Source organism: Notolepis coatsorum, assembly GCF_963971535.1.
Source record: "Notolepis coatsorum genome assembly, chromosome: 15".
Lineage (NCBI taxonomy): Eukaryota > Metazoa > Chordata > Actinopteri > Aulopiformes > Paralepididae > Notolepis > Notolepis coatsorum.
In genome coordinates this window covers 86125558-86141888 of record NC_140179.1, presented here as the reverse complement: position 1 = coordinate 86141888, position 16331 = coordinate 86125558, and the positions used below count along the sequence as shown (strand labels likewise).

Sequence of the window (16331 nt, the reverse complement as noted above, 5' to 3'; positions counted from 1 at the left end):
CACCACACATTATTATTGTTTCATATACCATACTTCCATCTTTATTTGCATTATGATATATTACAAGGTCCTAAGTTAGTGCACACTTAGTTTACATTGTTTATCATAATTGTTTGCTCATGCTGTTTCTGTCTTACATGTTTGTTTGGTGTTCCGGGCGGTGCTCTGCACTTCCTGGTGGCAACTGGCAAAGGATCAGTAATTGGAAGAGGCTGGATTTAAATACCAGGGCCCTCATTCATCAACGTGGCGTAGAAAATGTTCTATTTCCACACGTAAGCACAGAATTTAGAATCAGTGCACGCACAAAAAAAACGGGATTTACCACACGTGCGTACGCAGGTTCTACGCACACCTGTCTTGATAAATATGACTTTGATCCTACGTTTGAGCTCGTGCACTGTTTTAAGTATTTGCATACCAGAACCGCCCCGATTAACCATATACGGTAATGGAATACCCCCATGAAATGTGGAAAAATGGACTAAGCCGAGGGAAGCCTGTTATGAGACAGGCTGACAGACGTGTACACGTACGGTGATGTCGGATATGATATCTATTAACCATTGCTGCCTGGGCAGCGCAAACACTAATAAAGACCGTGCTGGAATATGACTGCCTTTTCCCGTGTTGTTTGATTAATACCCAGGGATTAAAGTTCTCCTCAATTTTATTCCAAATCGCGATGGATTTTCCGTCAATTTTCTACCTGCTGCATATGATTTCTAGAGGCATACTACAATCTATTTTGATGTCAGTATTGGGTAGCCTATATAAACAATAATACGAGAGCATATACAAGAACAATGAATCTCACTGCATGTATGATGTAGCCTGCCTTTCAATACATGAACTTGAATTCCATCATGTTTGTGTGCGGGACTCACAAGGCTGTTGTCACAATGGGTGGTACCGGTACAGTAATAACAGTCTACACAATATCACGATGGACCATGCGACAGCATGCCTATGATCAACAAAAACGCGAACTTGAATCCCATCATCATATTTACATAGTCTGTCCACTATCTGGTGTCATTGCAATGCGTTTTTTATTCTTTCTTATACAGTAAAAAGGGGGAAGAACACTATATCGTGGGTGTTCATGACTTGTATTCTGCTTACAGCTTCGAAATTCCACTTGTTTCGTTTAACGTAAAGCCTTTTAAATATAATCAAAACGTTCCCGTGTTTCTGCGGTCTGTGCGCAAAATAATAACGAGTTGAGCTACGCGGAGCGCAGTCAGTCAGTACACCCCGTATATTCCGATAACGCTATATAAACCATGCTGCATTCATTCTGAGAGAAAGATCTATTATTCCAAATGCTATTTATAGGGTTTTGACCATAATTACACTACTGTTGCTATTTTACAATGAACTATAATGAATTACGGTTCATACAGAACATGCCAGTGTTGAAACTAATGCACAGAAGCTCATTTCCTTGTTGTAATAATATATTCTACCACTGGGCGTCAGCTAAGTGTGCTCCGAGCTGTGCGTACACATAAGCACAAAGTCAAGTTCAAGTTGAAATTGATGAATCCCACTCTTTGCTTAGAAATGGTCGTACGCACAGGTTAAGCACATATCTGTGCGTAAGACACGTTGATGAATGAGGGCCCAGGAGAGGCTTGCCGGGAGATACCAACTCCATGAGAAGAGGGGGGGGGGATTTAATTAGACAATGATGTTCTACTATGATTTATGTATGTTTTAGCTTGACTCAGTTATTGTCTCCTACATAAATACATAGTGTTCTTCAAACTAACTGTTCATTATAAATTATAGATGATTAAGGTTAATGTAATTTATTATTGATGATTTGTCTTTCCCCATGTGTCTGTATTGGTTTGGTCAACTGTCATGTACTAAGGTCTAATGACCACATTGAATAGAAACTGAAGCAGGCTGCACATGAACAAAAACAACCCCCTCAGTAGATGCTTTTAAAGCAAGGTCCCGGCAGATAGAAAAACAACACAAATGCGCTTTCAAAAGGTAAATTATATTTATTAACTGTGGTAGGAATTGAAACCTCCACAGGCCATATGAATCTATATATATAAAGGGAAAAAACAACCCACAAACAATTAACAGGGGAAAAGGGTAAGGGGAGAACAAACAAGTAATATAATGGAGTAAGGCACAAGAGCCAACACAGGTTAAATAATAAATTGATGAATCCCACTCTTTGCTTAGAAATGGTCGTACGCACAGGTTAAGCACATATCTGTGCATAAGACACGTTGATGAATGAGGGCCCAGGAGAGGCTTGCCGGGAGATACCAACTCCATGAGAAGAGGGGGGGGGGGGATTTACGGGGTAACAGTGGCAACAATGGCCTAAAAGCCAACAGTAGGTGTAGTAATCCCTTAACAGGGAAGAGAGAATAGGCCCAGAGGCCAACTACACATACAAACTCACACAAAGTGAATACAAAGGGCAGTATAATACAGTGAAACTACAGTACCAGAAACAACAGTGTGAACCCAAATTAACTTACCACCTAACCGTGGAAGTGGAACACACAAGGCCAACACAATATACAATTGCACTCTACTTATGAGACTCCTCATGTTGTTCCTGCAGGATGAGGTCCACATAGGCTCCAGTCACCAAACTGTCATCCGACACTCCCAGCTGCTCCATCAGACCTCTTGCCACCTTAAAAACACAACACAATAAATTATATTAAAAAAAAATGTATTTAGCCTTTATTTAAAACTCACTAGGGGGACTAAGCTGGCCAGCTTCAGACTCTGCTGTAGCGTGTTCCAGCTGGAGGGGGCAGAGTAGGAGAACACCTTCTTACCACGCTCAGTACGGACTGAGGGGATGGAATAAGTAAGGGACGAGGTCATTGTCGCAAAATAATTGACCGATACGGAGTTTAGAACACAGAGGCGCCTCGCCGAGGTATTTTAAACGTCAGTGAAGGTCAATTATTTTGCAACAATGACCGAGTATAGCTATACATTATCCCGCTTATTACATGGCTAACTTACTAACAATATACCTAATTAATTTTACACCATCGACAAGACGAGGTCAAATGCAGACGCAGTTGTTCTGTGGCTCTGTCAGCCCAAATAAAGTGATTATTATTATCGCCGGCAGGTGTGTCTGATTGCACTGAAACAGTGTGTGTCAGTGGGCTTGATTGCTCCAGCTGCGAAAAACAATAATCACTGGTGGTTATCGAAAAATAATTCACCGCTGTCAGGGGCTATTGACCAATCACAATCAAGCATTTCAGCTAATGTTAAAACGCCATGTAATAAGTGATGATATTTTGAATGCGTAAGCTGGTAACTGGTGTGTTTGCGAAGTAGATACAGAGCGATAAATAAGTGGGAAGCAGACCTAGGATGGATTTGTAAATGAAAGTATGCCAGTGCAAGGTTCTGGCGCATGGAGAGAGATGACCAATTAACTAAGGAATACAGCAAACAGTGATGTGTAAGGAGTTTCCAGCCAGTAATAAATCTCAGCGCGCCATGATAAACAGCATCCAGCAGATGGAGACAATTAGCAGACGTATTCATATACAAAATATCACCATAATCCAGAAGGGTCAATAAGGTGGCAGCGACCAATCGTCTCCTTGCATTAAAGGAGAAACAATATTTGTTTCTAAAAAAAAAGAAGCCCAATTTCAACTTTAATTTCCTTACTAGCGACTCAACATGGGAGTCTAAAAGATAGGCCATCGTCAATTAAAATACCTAAATATGTATAAGAAGTAACAAGTTCAAAAGGGGTACTCTGCACTGACATAATGCAAGTTTGAGATGATACAGACTTAGACATCAAAAGCAGACAGTAAGGAGTCAAAAGTAAGGGCAACAGTGCTCGCACAGCAGTACAAAATGGTGTCGTCCGCATAAAGATGGACAGAGGCATTTATATTACAACCTACATCGTTTATATAAATGATAAACAGGGTCAGCCCTAGGACAGAGCCCTGTGGCACACCATTTGTGACATCAAGGACACTGGAGGAGAGATCACCAAATGTCACACACTGTTTTCAGTTTGAGAGGTAATTTGAAAACCAAACAGTGGCTTGAGGCGCTGGCATAAGATATCATGATCGACAGATCCACCTTAAAAACACAACACATCCACTTTAACACATTCGGCGCCAGACCCGAGATATCCCGGGTTAACTCGCCAGCGGTTGAACCTTATGTCTCACTCTGTGTTACATTTAAACCCCTCCGGGCGCAGAATTTAGACGGAGCCAAGTAAATCGCTTCATCCGACCACTTCGAAACGCATCTAGCACACTCGATCCATAAGTTGTGCCAAATTATGTCCGTGACCAGATGGACATTCGCAATCAGACAATTGGAATATTCTTTTTGGAATAACCCTGATCAAAGGCAAGGACTATCTGACGTCAATTCCACCTTGATCCTACAATGTTTTCATATCGATCCAGCCGATCAGCGTGTGGTGTTCAAAACTAATGCCGTTACTGGCGATCAAAGCATACAAAAATTACCCCCCCCCCCCCCCCCTTTCATGCATTCATGATGAAACATAATACCTATTATATACATTCGATTTGGAAATAGTAGAGTGTCCAGGCAAGAAACGCCAACGCTTATAGCAGAATTCATGTAGTGCCCTATAACTCAGCTTTTCAGGAATTAGCCCGGATCACTCCTAAACAATATTCACCACGGGATAACGCGCGAACGTATACATGAAAGAATTATCTCTATTTTGCAAGTTCGACGGAAGAAAGTCACTGTCAAATGATCATAGGCGCCTCTACCACCTGAGACAGTTAAGGGAGTTCAGAGTATCAGGGAAGATACTCCAGTCCTTCTACTCCGGAACTGTATGAATGAATGAATGAATGAATGAATGAATGAATGAATGAATGAATGAATGAATGAATGAATGAATGAATGAATGAATGAATGAATGAAAACTTAATTTAACAGATTGCAGAATGGGTACAATACAGTACGGCTCAATACACACAATTGTTAAGGGGATGCAGACCAGAGAAAGACGTTTGTCTTGTTTACATCAGGGTTCCCCATTTTCAATTCATATTGACATTTATGACATACACAACATACATGATATGATATACTGATACATTTGTGACATAAACGGTATTCAAATATACAGTACTGTTACGAATGTGGGCGGTTTTGAATGTGGGTAGGGATTCACATACCTTTACAGCTTTGGGTAGGGCGTTCCACATTGATGTGGCATAATTGTGAAACGTGTTTAGTCCCTTGTTTGAGTCGAATCTGGGTTTAACATGATTTGTTGAGCTTCGTCTGGTGTTGTGATTAGAGATGTTCCAATACCATTTTTTCCTTTCCGATCCGATTCCGATACCTAAGCTTTGGGTATCGGCCGATACCGATACTGATCAGATACCAGTGCATACATTAAAAAAAAATTAAAGAAATATTATATAAATTATAATTTTTTTCTTTTTTATATATACAGCTACTGTTTTATATATACTGTTTTTTAGTAATAACTATAAAGTAATGGTATTTATTCAACAACAGGTGATTGTATAGATTAGTATTAGTATCAGTAATTGAAAACTATCTCAATGAGTTCACCCACGGAAAGGTTGTTGGCACATTAGTTCCACACGGACATTATACGTTGCTGCACTTGCTTCCACTAGGCTCCGTTTAGGTAGCAGAGGATCTGTTGTGATTTTTGCACAATAAATATTCTCTTTTGAGACTCCACCTCAGACTCTTATCATTTGGCACTAAAAGCTAAACATTGTCACCGACGCAACATGTCATTAATTGTGTACGCGAGGTGGTCAATCACTAGTGACGACGTTAACGTGAGCTAGGTTAGCTAGCATGAGCTACCGGTAGAAACTTGTGATCGTGGTATTCACTGACCTTTGGGAAGTATTTTGACATGTACATGGGTACCTTAGTCGTATAGTGTATCTTGTAGACCAGGCCCATTGCAAGTTGCTGTACTCTGTCGTCTACTCTAAGCCATCCTAGGTTGTCAAAGTGGGCAGGGGTGAGGTGGGTTCTAGGGGTAAGGTCAAGTAGTTTTCTGACCAGTTTGTTTTGTGATGTACTGATGTTTGTAATCTTGTTTTTAGCGCCTTTGAGGTGCTTTGGTACCATGAGGTGCAAGCATAGTCGTAGTACCCTTGAATGAGTGCTCCTGCCAGAGTCTTCAGGGTATTCTTGTTTACCAGAGAGGAGATCCGGTACAAGAATCTAGTTCGTTGGTTGACTTTTTTTATTACATTGGATGCCATTTTGTCACAGGAAAGATTAGCCTCTAGGATGGAACCCAGGTAGGTATTGTCACCCACTGTAACTGAGAAGCCGTCGGTCTTGCTGAGTTTGTTATTTGAACCGAAGAGAATGTAGAGAGCATCTTGACTGGAAACATCACTGCCTGGTATGGAAACAGCACGGCACAGGACAAGAAGGCCCTACAGAGAGTGGTGCGCTCAGCCGAGCGTACCACGGGTATTGCACTACCACCCCTGCAGGTCCTATACAACAAGAGGTGCAAATCCAGAGCCTGCAGAATAATGAAAGACCCTCACCACCCCAACAACAGCCTGTTCAAGCTGCTGCGGTCAGGCAAACGCCTGCGAACACCAGCAACTAGGACAGAGAGACTTCGGCTCAGCTTCTTCCCCCAGGCCATCAGAGCCTTGAACACTGAACTCTCCACACACAAGCACACATGAGCACACACACAACACACACACTGTGCACACACACACTAGCAGCCACTTTAACATGAGCACACACACACACTCATGCTGCACACGCTCACACTTATGGTCACTTTACAAAAGGAAAGGTCACTTTAAGAATAGTATAGTATAACTTGAGATTGTATAATATAGCATTGTATAGCAGTGTACATAAAGACCCAGTGCCTCATCCATAGCTAACAGTGTATTGCACTACCACAGGACCTAGCATGTCCTACCATGCTCTGTAAATAACTCATGTACATATACCGATATGCCCTACTTTGATTACTTGTATTATTGCACAATGTCGTTCTATTGGATTCTTATATTATTATATATTATTATTGTATTATGCACAACCGTTGCGGGCAAGACCCCCCGCATTTCATTGTATACTTGTATGCCGTGACAAATAAAACTCTTGACTTGACTTGAAATAGTATTGTCTCCATAGCTATAATATAGAATATAGATATAGCTCTCCAAACATAGTGACGCACAGTGATAATATGCTATGGAAACCTGCTACATTAGCTACAAGGATAAGGGTAATGGCTGGCGCCCAATGTGTTAAAAACACAATACAATAAATCCACCTTAAAAACAGAAACAAACAAATCTGCCTTTGAAACATAACACATCCACCTTAAAACCACAACATACTGTAACACATCCACCTTAAAACCCCAACACAATAAATCCACCTTAAAAACACAACAATTCCACCTTCAAATACAAAAACTAGGGCTGTCCCAAATACCATTTTCTGGGCTTTGAAGCTTCAGTAGTAATTAGTGACCAATCAAAGCTTCATTCTTCTGGCAAAGTTTGAATGCAGTGGGTAAAGTTTGAAAGCAGCTAATAAATTAGAGCTACATGCAGGGCTTGACATTAACTTGTTGGCTACTGGTTTTCCAAAGTCACTAGCCACTCAGCATTTCCACCAGCAAGCTCCCACGCATGCGCCCATATTCCGATCCCCGCGAAAATATTCATGGGGGTAGATCTCGGACTGTTCTACAACTTCCCAAAGCCCTTCCATCATCGAAAACATCTGGAAAAAAGTTTTGCGCGACGTGGAATGATTTGGGTGATTTTGCACAATCTCCCACGCACACACCCGTGTGCGGATCAACGCGAGATTTCTCCCGGAGGTAGAACTCTGTGGGGGGCACGATTTCCCAATGCACTTCCATCAGCGAAAACATCGGGAAAAGGTTGGGGGGCGCGACGTGGAAAGATCTTGCAGATTTTGCGTGAGCTCCCACGCGCGTGCCCGTATTCCTATCCGCACGAAGATATTCATGGGGGTAGATTTCCCAATGCATTGTCCCGTGGGATTATGCCCCCCGCGGCGATATTAATTGAGGGGCGGATTCGCAGTGATGGGAAATGAAAAAAGGTCACCCGCCATAGTGGCTTTAAGAGTGACGGAGTTACACGCCACTGCCAAATTCTACCCGCATTTGCAGAGTGGCGGGTGTTAATGTCAAGCCCTGGCTACATGGTAGATTTTCAAATCTAGTTTTCAAATGTCCTTATTTTCAACATTAACATTGGATTTCTTACGCTGATGTAGTACAATCTTTGGAGAGGTAAAATAAAAGCATTGGAAGTGATTTTGGCAGCATTACCATGGCAGCAACTGAAACTTTGAAGCATTCAGGTTAGCCCTATTAAAACACAACAAATTCACCTTAATAATACAACACATGCACCGTAACCTCTTAAGCCCTAGCCATATTTTCAGAAAATTCGCCTAAAAGTACATACCCAAGTAAATGGAAGATTGCTCCACTTCTACAAGGTCCATTTGCATGTTATTGGTATCTAGGGACATCTATGGACCTCAGGGAATGTATTCCCAGTGTCAGATATACTGTGTCTGTTACTATGCTTGAGTAAATTGTAATGAACCAAAGGAGAATATAAATATAAAAAAAATTCCTCCATCTTTGACGGTGAATAACACCATGTTAACATTGACCAGACGTGAAGAATTGCCACTGAGCTCATTCAGCACCTTCTTGAGATCAAGTATACTAAAGATCTAAGCAAGTGAATAAAGGGCAGATGATTTACATGGGTTTTTGTAGATATAGTACTGAATTCTGCCATGCTATTTGAAATATGAAAATAGAATATAGAATATCAGGCCTATAAATGACCTTATTATGGCCCAGTCATACATCTATGGATCGGGCCAAATCTCCTCTTTCCAATGGCAGTGTTCAATCTGAATTTAGTACCACCAGGCGCCCGTTACAGGGCAGCAAAGACTGTTCTATAATGTCCATAGCTCCACCATTTTTCACCAGATTGCAAGGTGTTTTTTTTCTAGACGTTCACAGAAAGGTAAAGAAACAATACGTTCTATTTTATGGCAATAACGTTCAGGTTTGTTCGACCTGTGAGATATAATCACGAAAATAACATTCAAAAAAAAGTATTAATTTTAGCCCCTCCAGCTTAGACAGGGGCTGGTGTGAGCTAGGTAGTGTAGTTTTATGAGCCCTTTTTATGCAATTACGGAGAATTCTATACTCATATTTCGCTAATAACACTTAAAATCATTGGTAAACAAAGGTAGTGCTGGAAATATACACTTTGACTGTTGTTTTGATAGGGTTAGGGTCTTTACTCTTGGCTACATTTGAAAAAGAAACGCAACATTAATTTATATGGACTGTATTGATCAAATGTTCAGTTGCTATCGCATGCACTTATCGGTGTTTCACACATGAGTGCATGCTTACCAACTGTTCGCCTGTTTTTACTGCAACACTACTATCACCGACATCTAAGAAGGGAGATCCCCCCTTGAACGGCCCTTCTAAGGTTTCTCTCCTCCACATTGCCTGTGGTGAATTTTTTTCCTATTGCTAGGTTTTAGTGAGTTTTTCCTTACCTTCGCGTGGGGTATGTCTGGGAGTGTTGCATTTATTTTAAATTGTTTGGACTTTATGGTGTTCTTGTTTTGTTCTTGACTTATTGTGATGTTTCTTCTCGACTTGTTTAAAGAAGACGTGTCCGGCCCATGGGGACATTAACGCGTGTTGTCGGGCCTTACAAATAAATTTGATTTGATTTGATTTATGACATGATAATAATCTCGGCCCAGTACCAAGTACCCAGTACCAGTCAGGCTTAAGGGTTTAAAAACTAATTTTTAAAATTAATATTGGATTGCCATTTCTTATGCTAATTTTGAGTGAACAAAAAAAAAGCATTGGAATATTGCTTTTGGCAGCATTACCATGGCAGCCTTATTGAAAACACGATATAACACATCCACCTTAAAACCACACCAACCCCAAGTCCAAGTCCAACCAGCAGTTTTGGGGACAGTGCTCTTCTCCACTGTCTTCTCTTAGCCCCCCATCCATCCATGTGTATTTGTGTTGTTTGTCTGTTTGTCTCACAACCACCGCCCTGTAGTGTAAAGCGACTGAGTTCTAGAAAAGCTCTATATGAATCTAATTTATTATTAGGGGCATCGCGATTCTGATTCTAAATTGAAAATAGATCAAAATGCGTGTTCGATTTTTCAACCTTCAAAATCACAAGCAGGTTTGCGATTCTCCCAGTATTTCACCCCTATTATATTATCATCCTTATTATTAGTAGTAGTATTAATAATAAAAACACAACATAACACAACCACATTAAAACACAACACATCCACATTAAACACATCCACATTCAAACACAACCACATTCAAACACAATACATCCACATTAAAACACAACACATCCAACTTAAAACACAATACAACCACATTCAAACACAATACATCCACATTCAAACACAACACATCCAACTTAAAACACAATACATCCACATTAAAACACAACACACCCAACTTAAAACACAATACATCCACATTAAAACACAATACATCCACATTAAAACACAACACATCCAACTTAAAACACAATACATCCAGATTAAAACACAACACATCCAACTTAAAACACAATACATCCAGATTTAAAACACAACACATCCAACTTAAAATACAATACATTCTAAGGCTGTCACTTTTCCCCCCAAATCAAGTTCAAAGGAACTCAAAGTGATATAGAATTAGTTTTAATTACAACGGTTATGTAATCAGAACCCCCCCCCCCCCCCCCCCTCCCTCCATCCCAAACCGAGAGAGAGAGAGAGATTTATACTTTAAAAACTTTCTAAAAATCTAAACTTTTCATCTGATTGGACAGGAAGTTGAAGGGGAAGTTCCTACCTGCTGCCCCTCCCCCACACTCTGGCCTGGACGCATTACCACCTGCACACACACACACACACACACACACACACACACACACACACACACACACACACACACACACACACACACACACACACACACACAGGGTAAGATAAATCTGTATTCATGTTATTCTTATGTTGGCGAGAGACGGGGAAAGTAAAGTAAAGTTACCTCCAGCTCCATGAAGGTACCCAGACTCTCCACTGTGTCCAGGTGGACTCTGGTCTGACCAATCATAAACAGCCTCCGCTCCTTAAGCACCTCCCCTCTGATACCAAGGGCTTCGGAGAGAACCGTCTGATCAGAGAGAGAGAGAGAGAGAGAGAGAGAGAGAGAGAGAGAGAGAGAGAGAGACAGACAGACAGGTTAGACAGACATGTTGGACAGACAGACAGGTTAGACAGATAGACAGGTTGGAAAGACAGACAGACCAAAACAGTTAGCAATACATAATTAAAGGTTATGTTTTTTTTGTGACCAGCACAGTGAGTGTGTGTGTTTCTGTGTGTGTACAGTGTACATGCTCCTCTGTGTGTGTGTGTGTGTGTGTGTGTGCGTGTGTGCGTGTGTGTGTGTGTGTGTGTGTGTGTGTGTGTGTGTGTGTGTGTGTGTGTGTGTGTGTGTGTGTGTGTGTGTGTGTGTGTTACCTTCAGGCTCTGTGGTTCCTGCGTGTGACTAATGGAGTAATGAGACAGTTTGGGTCCATCTGAGTCCGGACGCTCATAGTAGATCAACTGTCCTGACCCGTCCTAGAGAGAGGGGGGGGGGGGGGGGAGAGGGGGAGGGGGAGGGAGAGAGAGAGGGGGAGAGGGGGGGCGGGGGGGAGAGAGAGAGAGAGAGAGACAGACAGACAGACAGACAGACAGACAGACAGAGCGAGAGAGACAGACAGACAGACACATAACCAATCTTACTGTTAAAAAAATCATATGATCAGAGCCTCTGAAGATGAAATAATGTGACGTTAACATTAGCTAATGTTACTGTTAGAGAATCATAATCTGTGTGTGTGTGTGTGTGTGTGTGTGTGTGTGTGTGTGTGTGTGTGTGTGTGTGTGTGATTGAGAGTGTGTGTGTGTGTGTGTATGTGCATGCGTGCGTTTACGTGTGTGTTATTACCATGAAGTCTCGTAATTTGAGTCGTCCGTTGCTGCAGTTAAAAAACACGTCGTGCTGTTTGATGATGGTGCCTTCTGATTGGCTGAGCTGGCTGGCCTTATCAGCGAATTGCATCACATCCTTCACTCTGGCCTTGATCTCCACGTTGGACGGCATGACCCTTCTGCACATGTGCAGAACAGACAGGAAACAGGAAGAAGACAAACATACTAGGTCTTGTGTCATGTAGGGACCCAAACACTAGTAGTTACCTTTTATATAGGGGATCATCATCACCCATTCACACTATTCCTGTGCCACAGGACAGCTGGGTCATTATTGTGAACATGCACCACTAGAAATCAGAGAGAACCCTCCGATGTCAGTAGAATGTCGTACTGTATCTGTAGTCTAATCCATCACTCTGCTGTAGTCCTGTGTAGAGGCAACGGACCATTTTCCATTTCCTGCCATAAAACATTAAGAATAAGAAATGTGAAGTGCAGTTAACATTAATAATTTGTTCTTGCTGCATTCAAATCCAAAACCCAGCCAGGCCTTTCAGTTTGTCCAGGTGAGTTGGGAGTCCAGCATCAGTCAGTCAGTTTATGCGGAGAATGACAATTACTAGTAAGTGGACAAGACAAGCTACACCACGTCAATGTTAAATATGTCACCATTTTTAAAGATGGGTGTTATTGATTATTAGTCCTTGGTTCCAGATGTCAGGGAAACAGCCATCACTCAAAACCATGTTGAATAGTTCCAGCAGGGCAGTGTGGAACTTATTGTCAACATAATCATCTAATTTAATATAGGCCTACCATCAACACCACAGGCCTTTTGGGGGTGTAGAACCTGGATTTTGTATAATAGTATTTAATGTGTCTCTAATAATAAATCTACTTGGTTTTGTTGATCTTTAATGATTGATTTAAAAAGTTACAATTCGTTGTATATGTTTTTTTTTGTTGAATAAGGTGTAGTTCAAGTTTCTTTAATAGTTGTCATACAGAAGTACAGAATACGTTTTAATTTCTCTGTATAATTTCTCAAAGTGATTCTTCCATGTATCTCCATTTTGGATTGTCAATTCTTCTTTGTATAGTTTGTTTAAATGCTTCCAATTGTCCCAGAATCCGGGCTTCAGAGTGTGCCTACTTGGTCACCTTTTGCAACCTATTTGAGTCAGTCACTCACTCTAATGATTTGAAGTAGCCAACGTTACATTATAAATTCAAACAGGACAGTTGATGATATTAAACATTTCTTTGGAATGTTCGGTCTTTGGAAAGACCAGGTGAGGTCAGAGGTAGTATTTGATAGTATTTACTGAGGATGGCCAGATGTTGATATTTAAACATAAAAATTATAATACATAATACATGTATACATGATCATGCAACATAACAAAATATGTGTAGGAATGGTTTGGGAGAGGGAGGTAGGTAGGGGGGTTTTAGGTTGCGTGTTGTGATAACAATGTTGAAATTAAGAAGTTTAGACTTAGTTTAGTTTTACAGAGACAATCTTCCAGGCTCCGCGTCCCAAGCAGACCCACCTCATAGACTAGATAAGGCTGTGCTGTGATTTAATAAAAATGTAAAAGGAACTGAAACTAATTAAGTGTGGATCTAAAATAATATCCACTCAGACCACCAGAAAAGCATTTTACTTGGGCCTTTTTTTCCCCTCTCTTGCTGGCCCAACACTCTCCACGTACGCACTCTCCAAACTAGTGGAATCCATCCGATAGAGTACAGTAATTGCTGCTCCATTTGTCTCTCACTACACTGTCGATTTAAGTGCCTAACTTTTGTGCTGGTGCTCCTAAAATCTTTAGTAAGGAGCACCAGTGCTGCTAGTGGAAAGTTAGTATGGAGCCCTGCCCAGAATATATTAGACTCAAGAGTATAGCTTCCTCCATTGCAGTGAGTTGGTGCTTGATGTGTTGTCGTCTCTTCTTTGATCCGATGGTGTCGTGGTATTGTTTTAGAGTCTTATCTCCTGGTTGTCTGGTTCTCTGTGTTTCTGGTTTGATAGTTTCCTGAGTGCTTTTCTTAGTCGTTTGCATTCAGAATCAAACAATTTGTCATAATTTACCTTTTGGTTTTTAGATTGTGGTGTTTTCTTTAAATTAGACAAATTGTCAAAGATGGAGTTTATACAAAGGTACCAGAATGCCCACAACTCTTTCATATGTTGTGATCCATCCGTTGCACCCCTAGCAGAATGTGAACTTTGTTTAGATGTGAGAGCTCAACTTAACATGTTATGGTTCCACAAAGTCTCTATTCATTGTAAAATTTTACATCCAACTTCAAAGGTTCTCTTAGATTTCTAGCTAATGTCCTCTGGTGTTCAATATTTTATCTGAATAATTGATCACATTGGTTGTGATCATGGAACGTCATAAGAACCCTTATAAAAATAAAAGTATCAAGCAAAAGTATTATGGCATGGAAAGTCATAAGAACCCTTATAAAAATAAAAGTATCAAGCAAAAGTATTATGGTATTATTAGTATCTTGGTATTATTAATCTCATGGTATTTCTACCATTTTTGGTTGTGATGATGTTGCAATCAGCATCATGGTTTAAATTAAGATTATACCATGAAAATGTATTATTTATTTGCAAATGTAACCCACCCACTTTTTAAACATCTCTCTTAGCTGTTCCTGGACAATTCATGACGGGCTTCAACAGGTTAGGTTAGGGTTAGTTAGTTAGTTAGTTAGTTAGTTAGTTAGTTAGTTAGTTAGTTAGTTAGTTAGTTGTATAGTTCGGTTAGTTACTTACTTGTGGTTAGGGTTAGCCGTTAGGTGAAAGAAGCAGTCATGCATGCAGCATGAATGAAAACTTTATTTAACAGATTGCAGAATGGCTACAATCAGGGGTGCAGTCGTAATATGGGCGAAGGCCAAACGCCCGCGCACGCGCATACATGTTCCCTCTGTTGCGCACAAAACAGATGATACACCTTGTCTCATCCTTCCAGTGAAGTCGGGAGATCAAGCAACCCCCCACCACACCTACAGGGCTTGTATTTGGTTGTCGGTATCCTATTATTATGCAAAGTCTAGGTGATAAGTGGCGCGACGAGTCATTTTATCACAGACTTTGCATAATAATAGGATGCGCGCACTTCGGCCTCAGTGACGAAGGCCAAACGCCGTTTGACCGCGTTTGCCCAGCACTGCACCCCTGGCTACAATACAGTACAGCTCAATACATACAAATGTTAAGGGGATGCAGACCAGAGAAAGACTTTCGTCTTGTTTGCATCAGGGTCACTACCCACTTTCAAAAACACTCTCAAAGAACACCTACGGGAGACTGCAATTCGAAACTGGCCCCTACAAATGTCTTAACCCAGTTGTACAATAAATTACCAAGTATGGCTTTGTCAGTATTCCAATGTACAGTGTGTCCCCCCCCTACCCCACCCCCCCCCCCCCCCCTCCAATGTACAGCCCCCACCCACCAACCCCACCCACCCAACCTCCTCCAATGTACAGTTTCTACGTCAAATGTATATACACTCTTTTTCTGGACACTTTTTGTATCACAAACAGTACTGTATTTGCAAATCTGATATGTCATAAATGTATAGATGTAGCAGTACCGTCTATCTGTATGTCATGTATATTATGTTATGATGAATTGAAAATGGGGGACCCTGATGTAAACAAGACGAAAGTCTTTCTCTGGTCTGCATCCCCTTAACAATTGTATGTATTGAGCTGTACTGTACTGTACCCATTCTGCAATCTGTTAATAAACTTTTCAATCAATCAATCAAAATCCCCCATTTTCAATTCATAGATTATCATCAGACTGTCTGTGTTGTTGTAGCTGCAGACAATGAACCATTTAAACTGTGTTTCTTACCCCGTTTCTGCCCCAGTTCCTTTAACAGTTTGTATGAAAGAAATCCGTTTCTGACCTACTATACTGTGCTTTTTACTGTGCTTTATTAACTTTACAGTCGCTGTTGTTTAATTAATAAACTACTGATTCCACGGTTGTTTCGGTAATAATAACTGAAAGTGAGTTACCTGGTGTTATTTCAGTAAACTTATTAAACTAGTAACAGGCTGAAACCTTATTAAACGACTAAGTTACCTCAGTAACAGAATGCTGTGACGTTCACTCACAACACAGCTCTTTCTGGCGCGCGCTTAGTTTGACCCGCGCGCGCGTGTTTCCGGGG

At 41.0% G+C, this 16331-nt stretch overlaps 1 protein-coding gene across 1 annotated transcript; it reads right to left on the bottom strand.

The window, feature by feature from the left end:
* Positions 1-1496: 1496 nt before the first annotated feature.
* On the bottom strand, positions 1497-16283 carry LOC311241841 (uncharacterized protein). Its single transcript, XM_084330769.1, has 6 exons — positions 16244-16283; positions 12137-12299; positions 11665-11766; positions 11189-11314; positions 10991-11032; positions 1497-2671 (listed from the first exon to the last, which is right to left on the bottom strand). The coding sequence occupies exons 2-6, from the start codon at positions 12290-12292 to the stop codon at positions 2564-2566; spliced, it is 534 nt and encodes a 177-aa protein (XP_084186895.1). The 5' UTR covers positions 12293-12299; positions 16244-16283; the 3' UTR covers positions 1497-2563.
* Between the last annotated feature and the right edge of the window lie 48 nt (positions 16284-16331).

What these genes read in the sequence shown, in the direction of transcription:
- LOC311241841 (XM_084330769.1), bottom strand. Translation starts at nt 12,292, where the DNA reads ATGCCGTCCAACGTGGAGATCAAGGCCAGAGTGAAGGATGTGATGCAA. An exon ending in GTACCTTCATGGAGCTGGAG is followed by an intron (nt 11,033 to 11,188) that starts GTAACTTTACTT and finishes GTGTGTGTGCAG; the next exon opens with GTGGTAATGCGTCCAGGCCA. An exon ending in GTGTGGGGGAGGGGCAGCAG is followed by an intron (nt 2,672 to 10,990) that starts GTAGGAACTTCC and finishes TGTGTTTTTAAG; the next exon opens with GTGGCAAGAGGTCTGATGGA.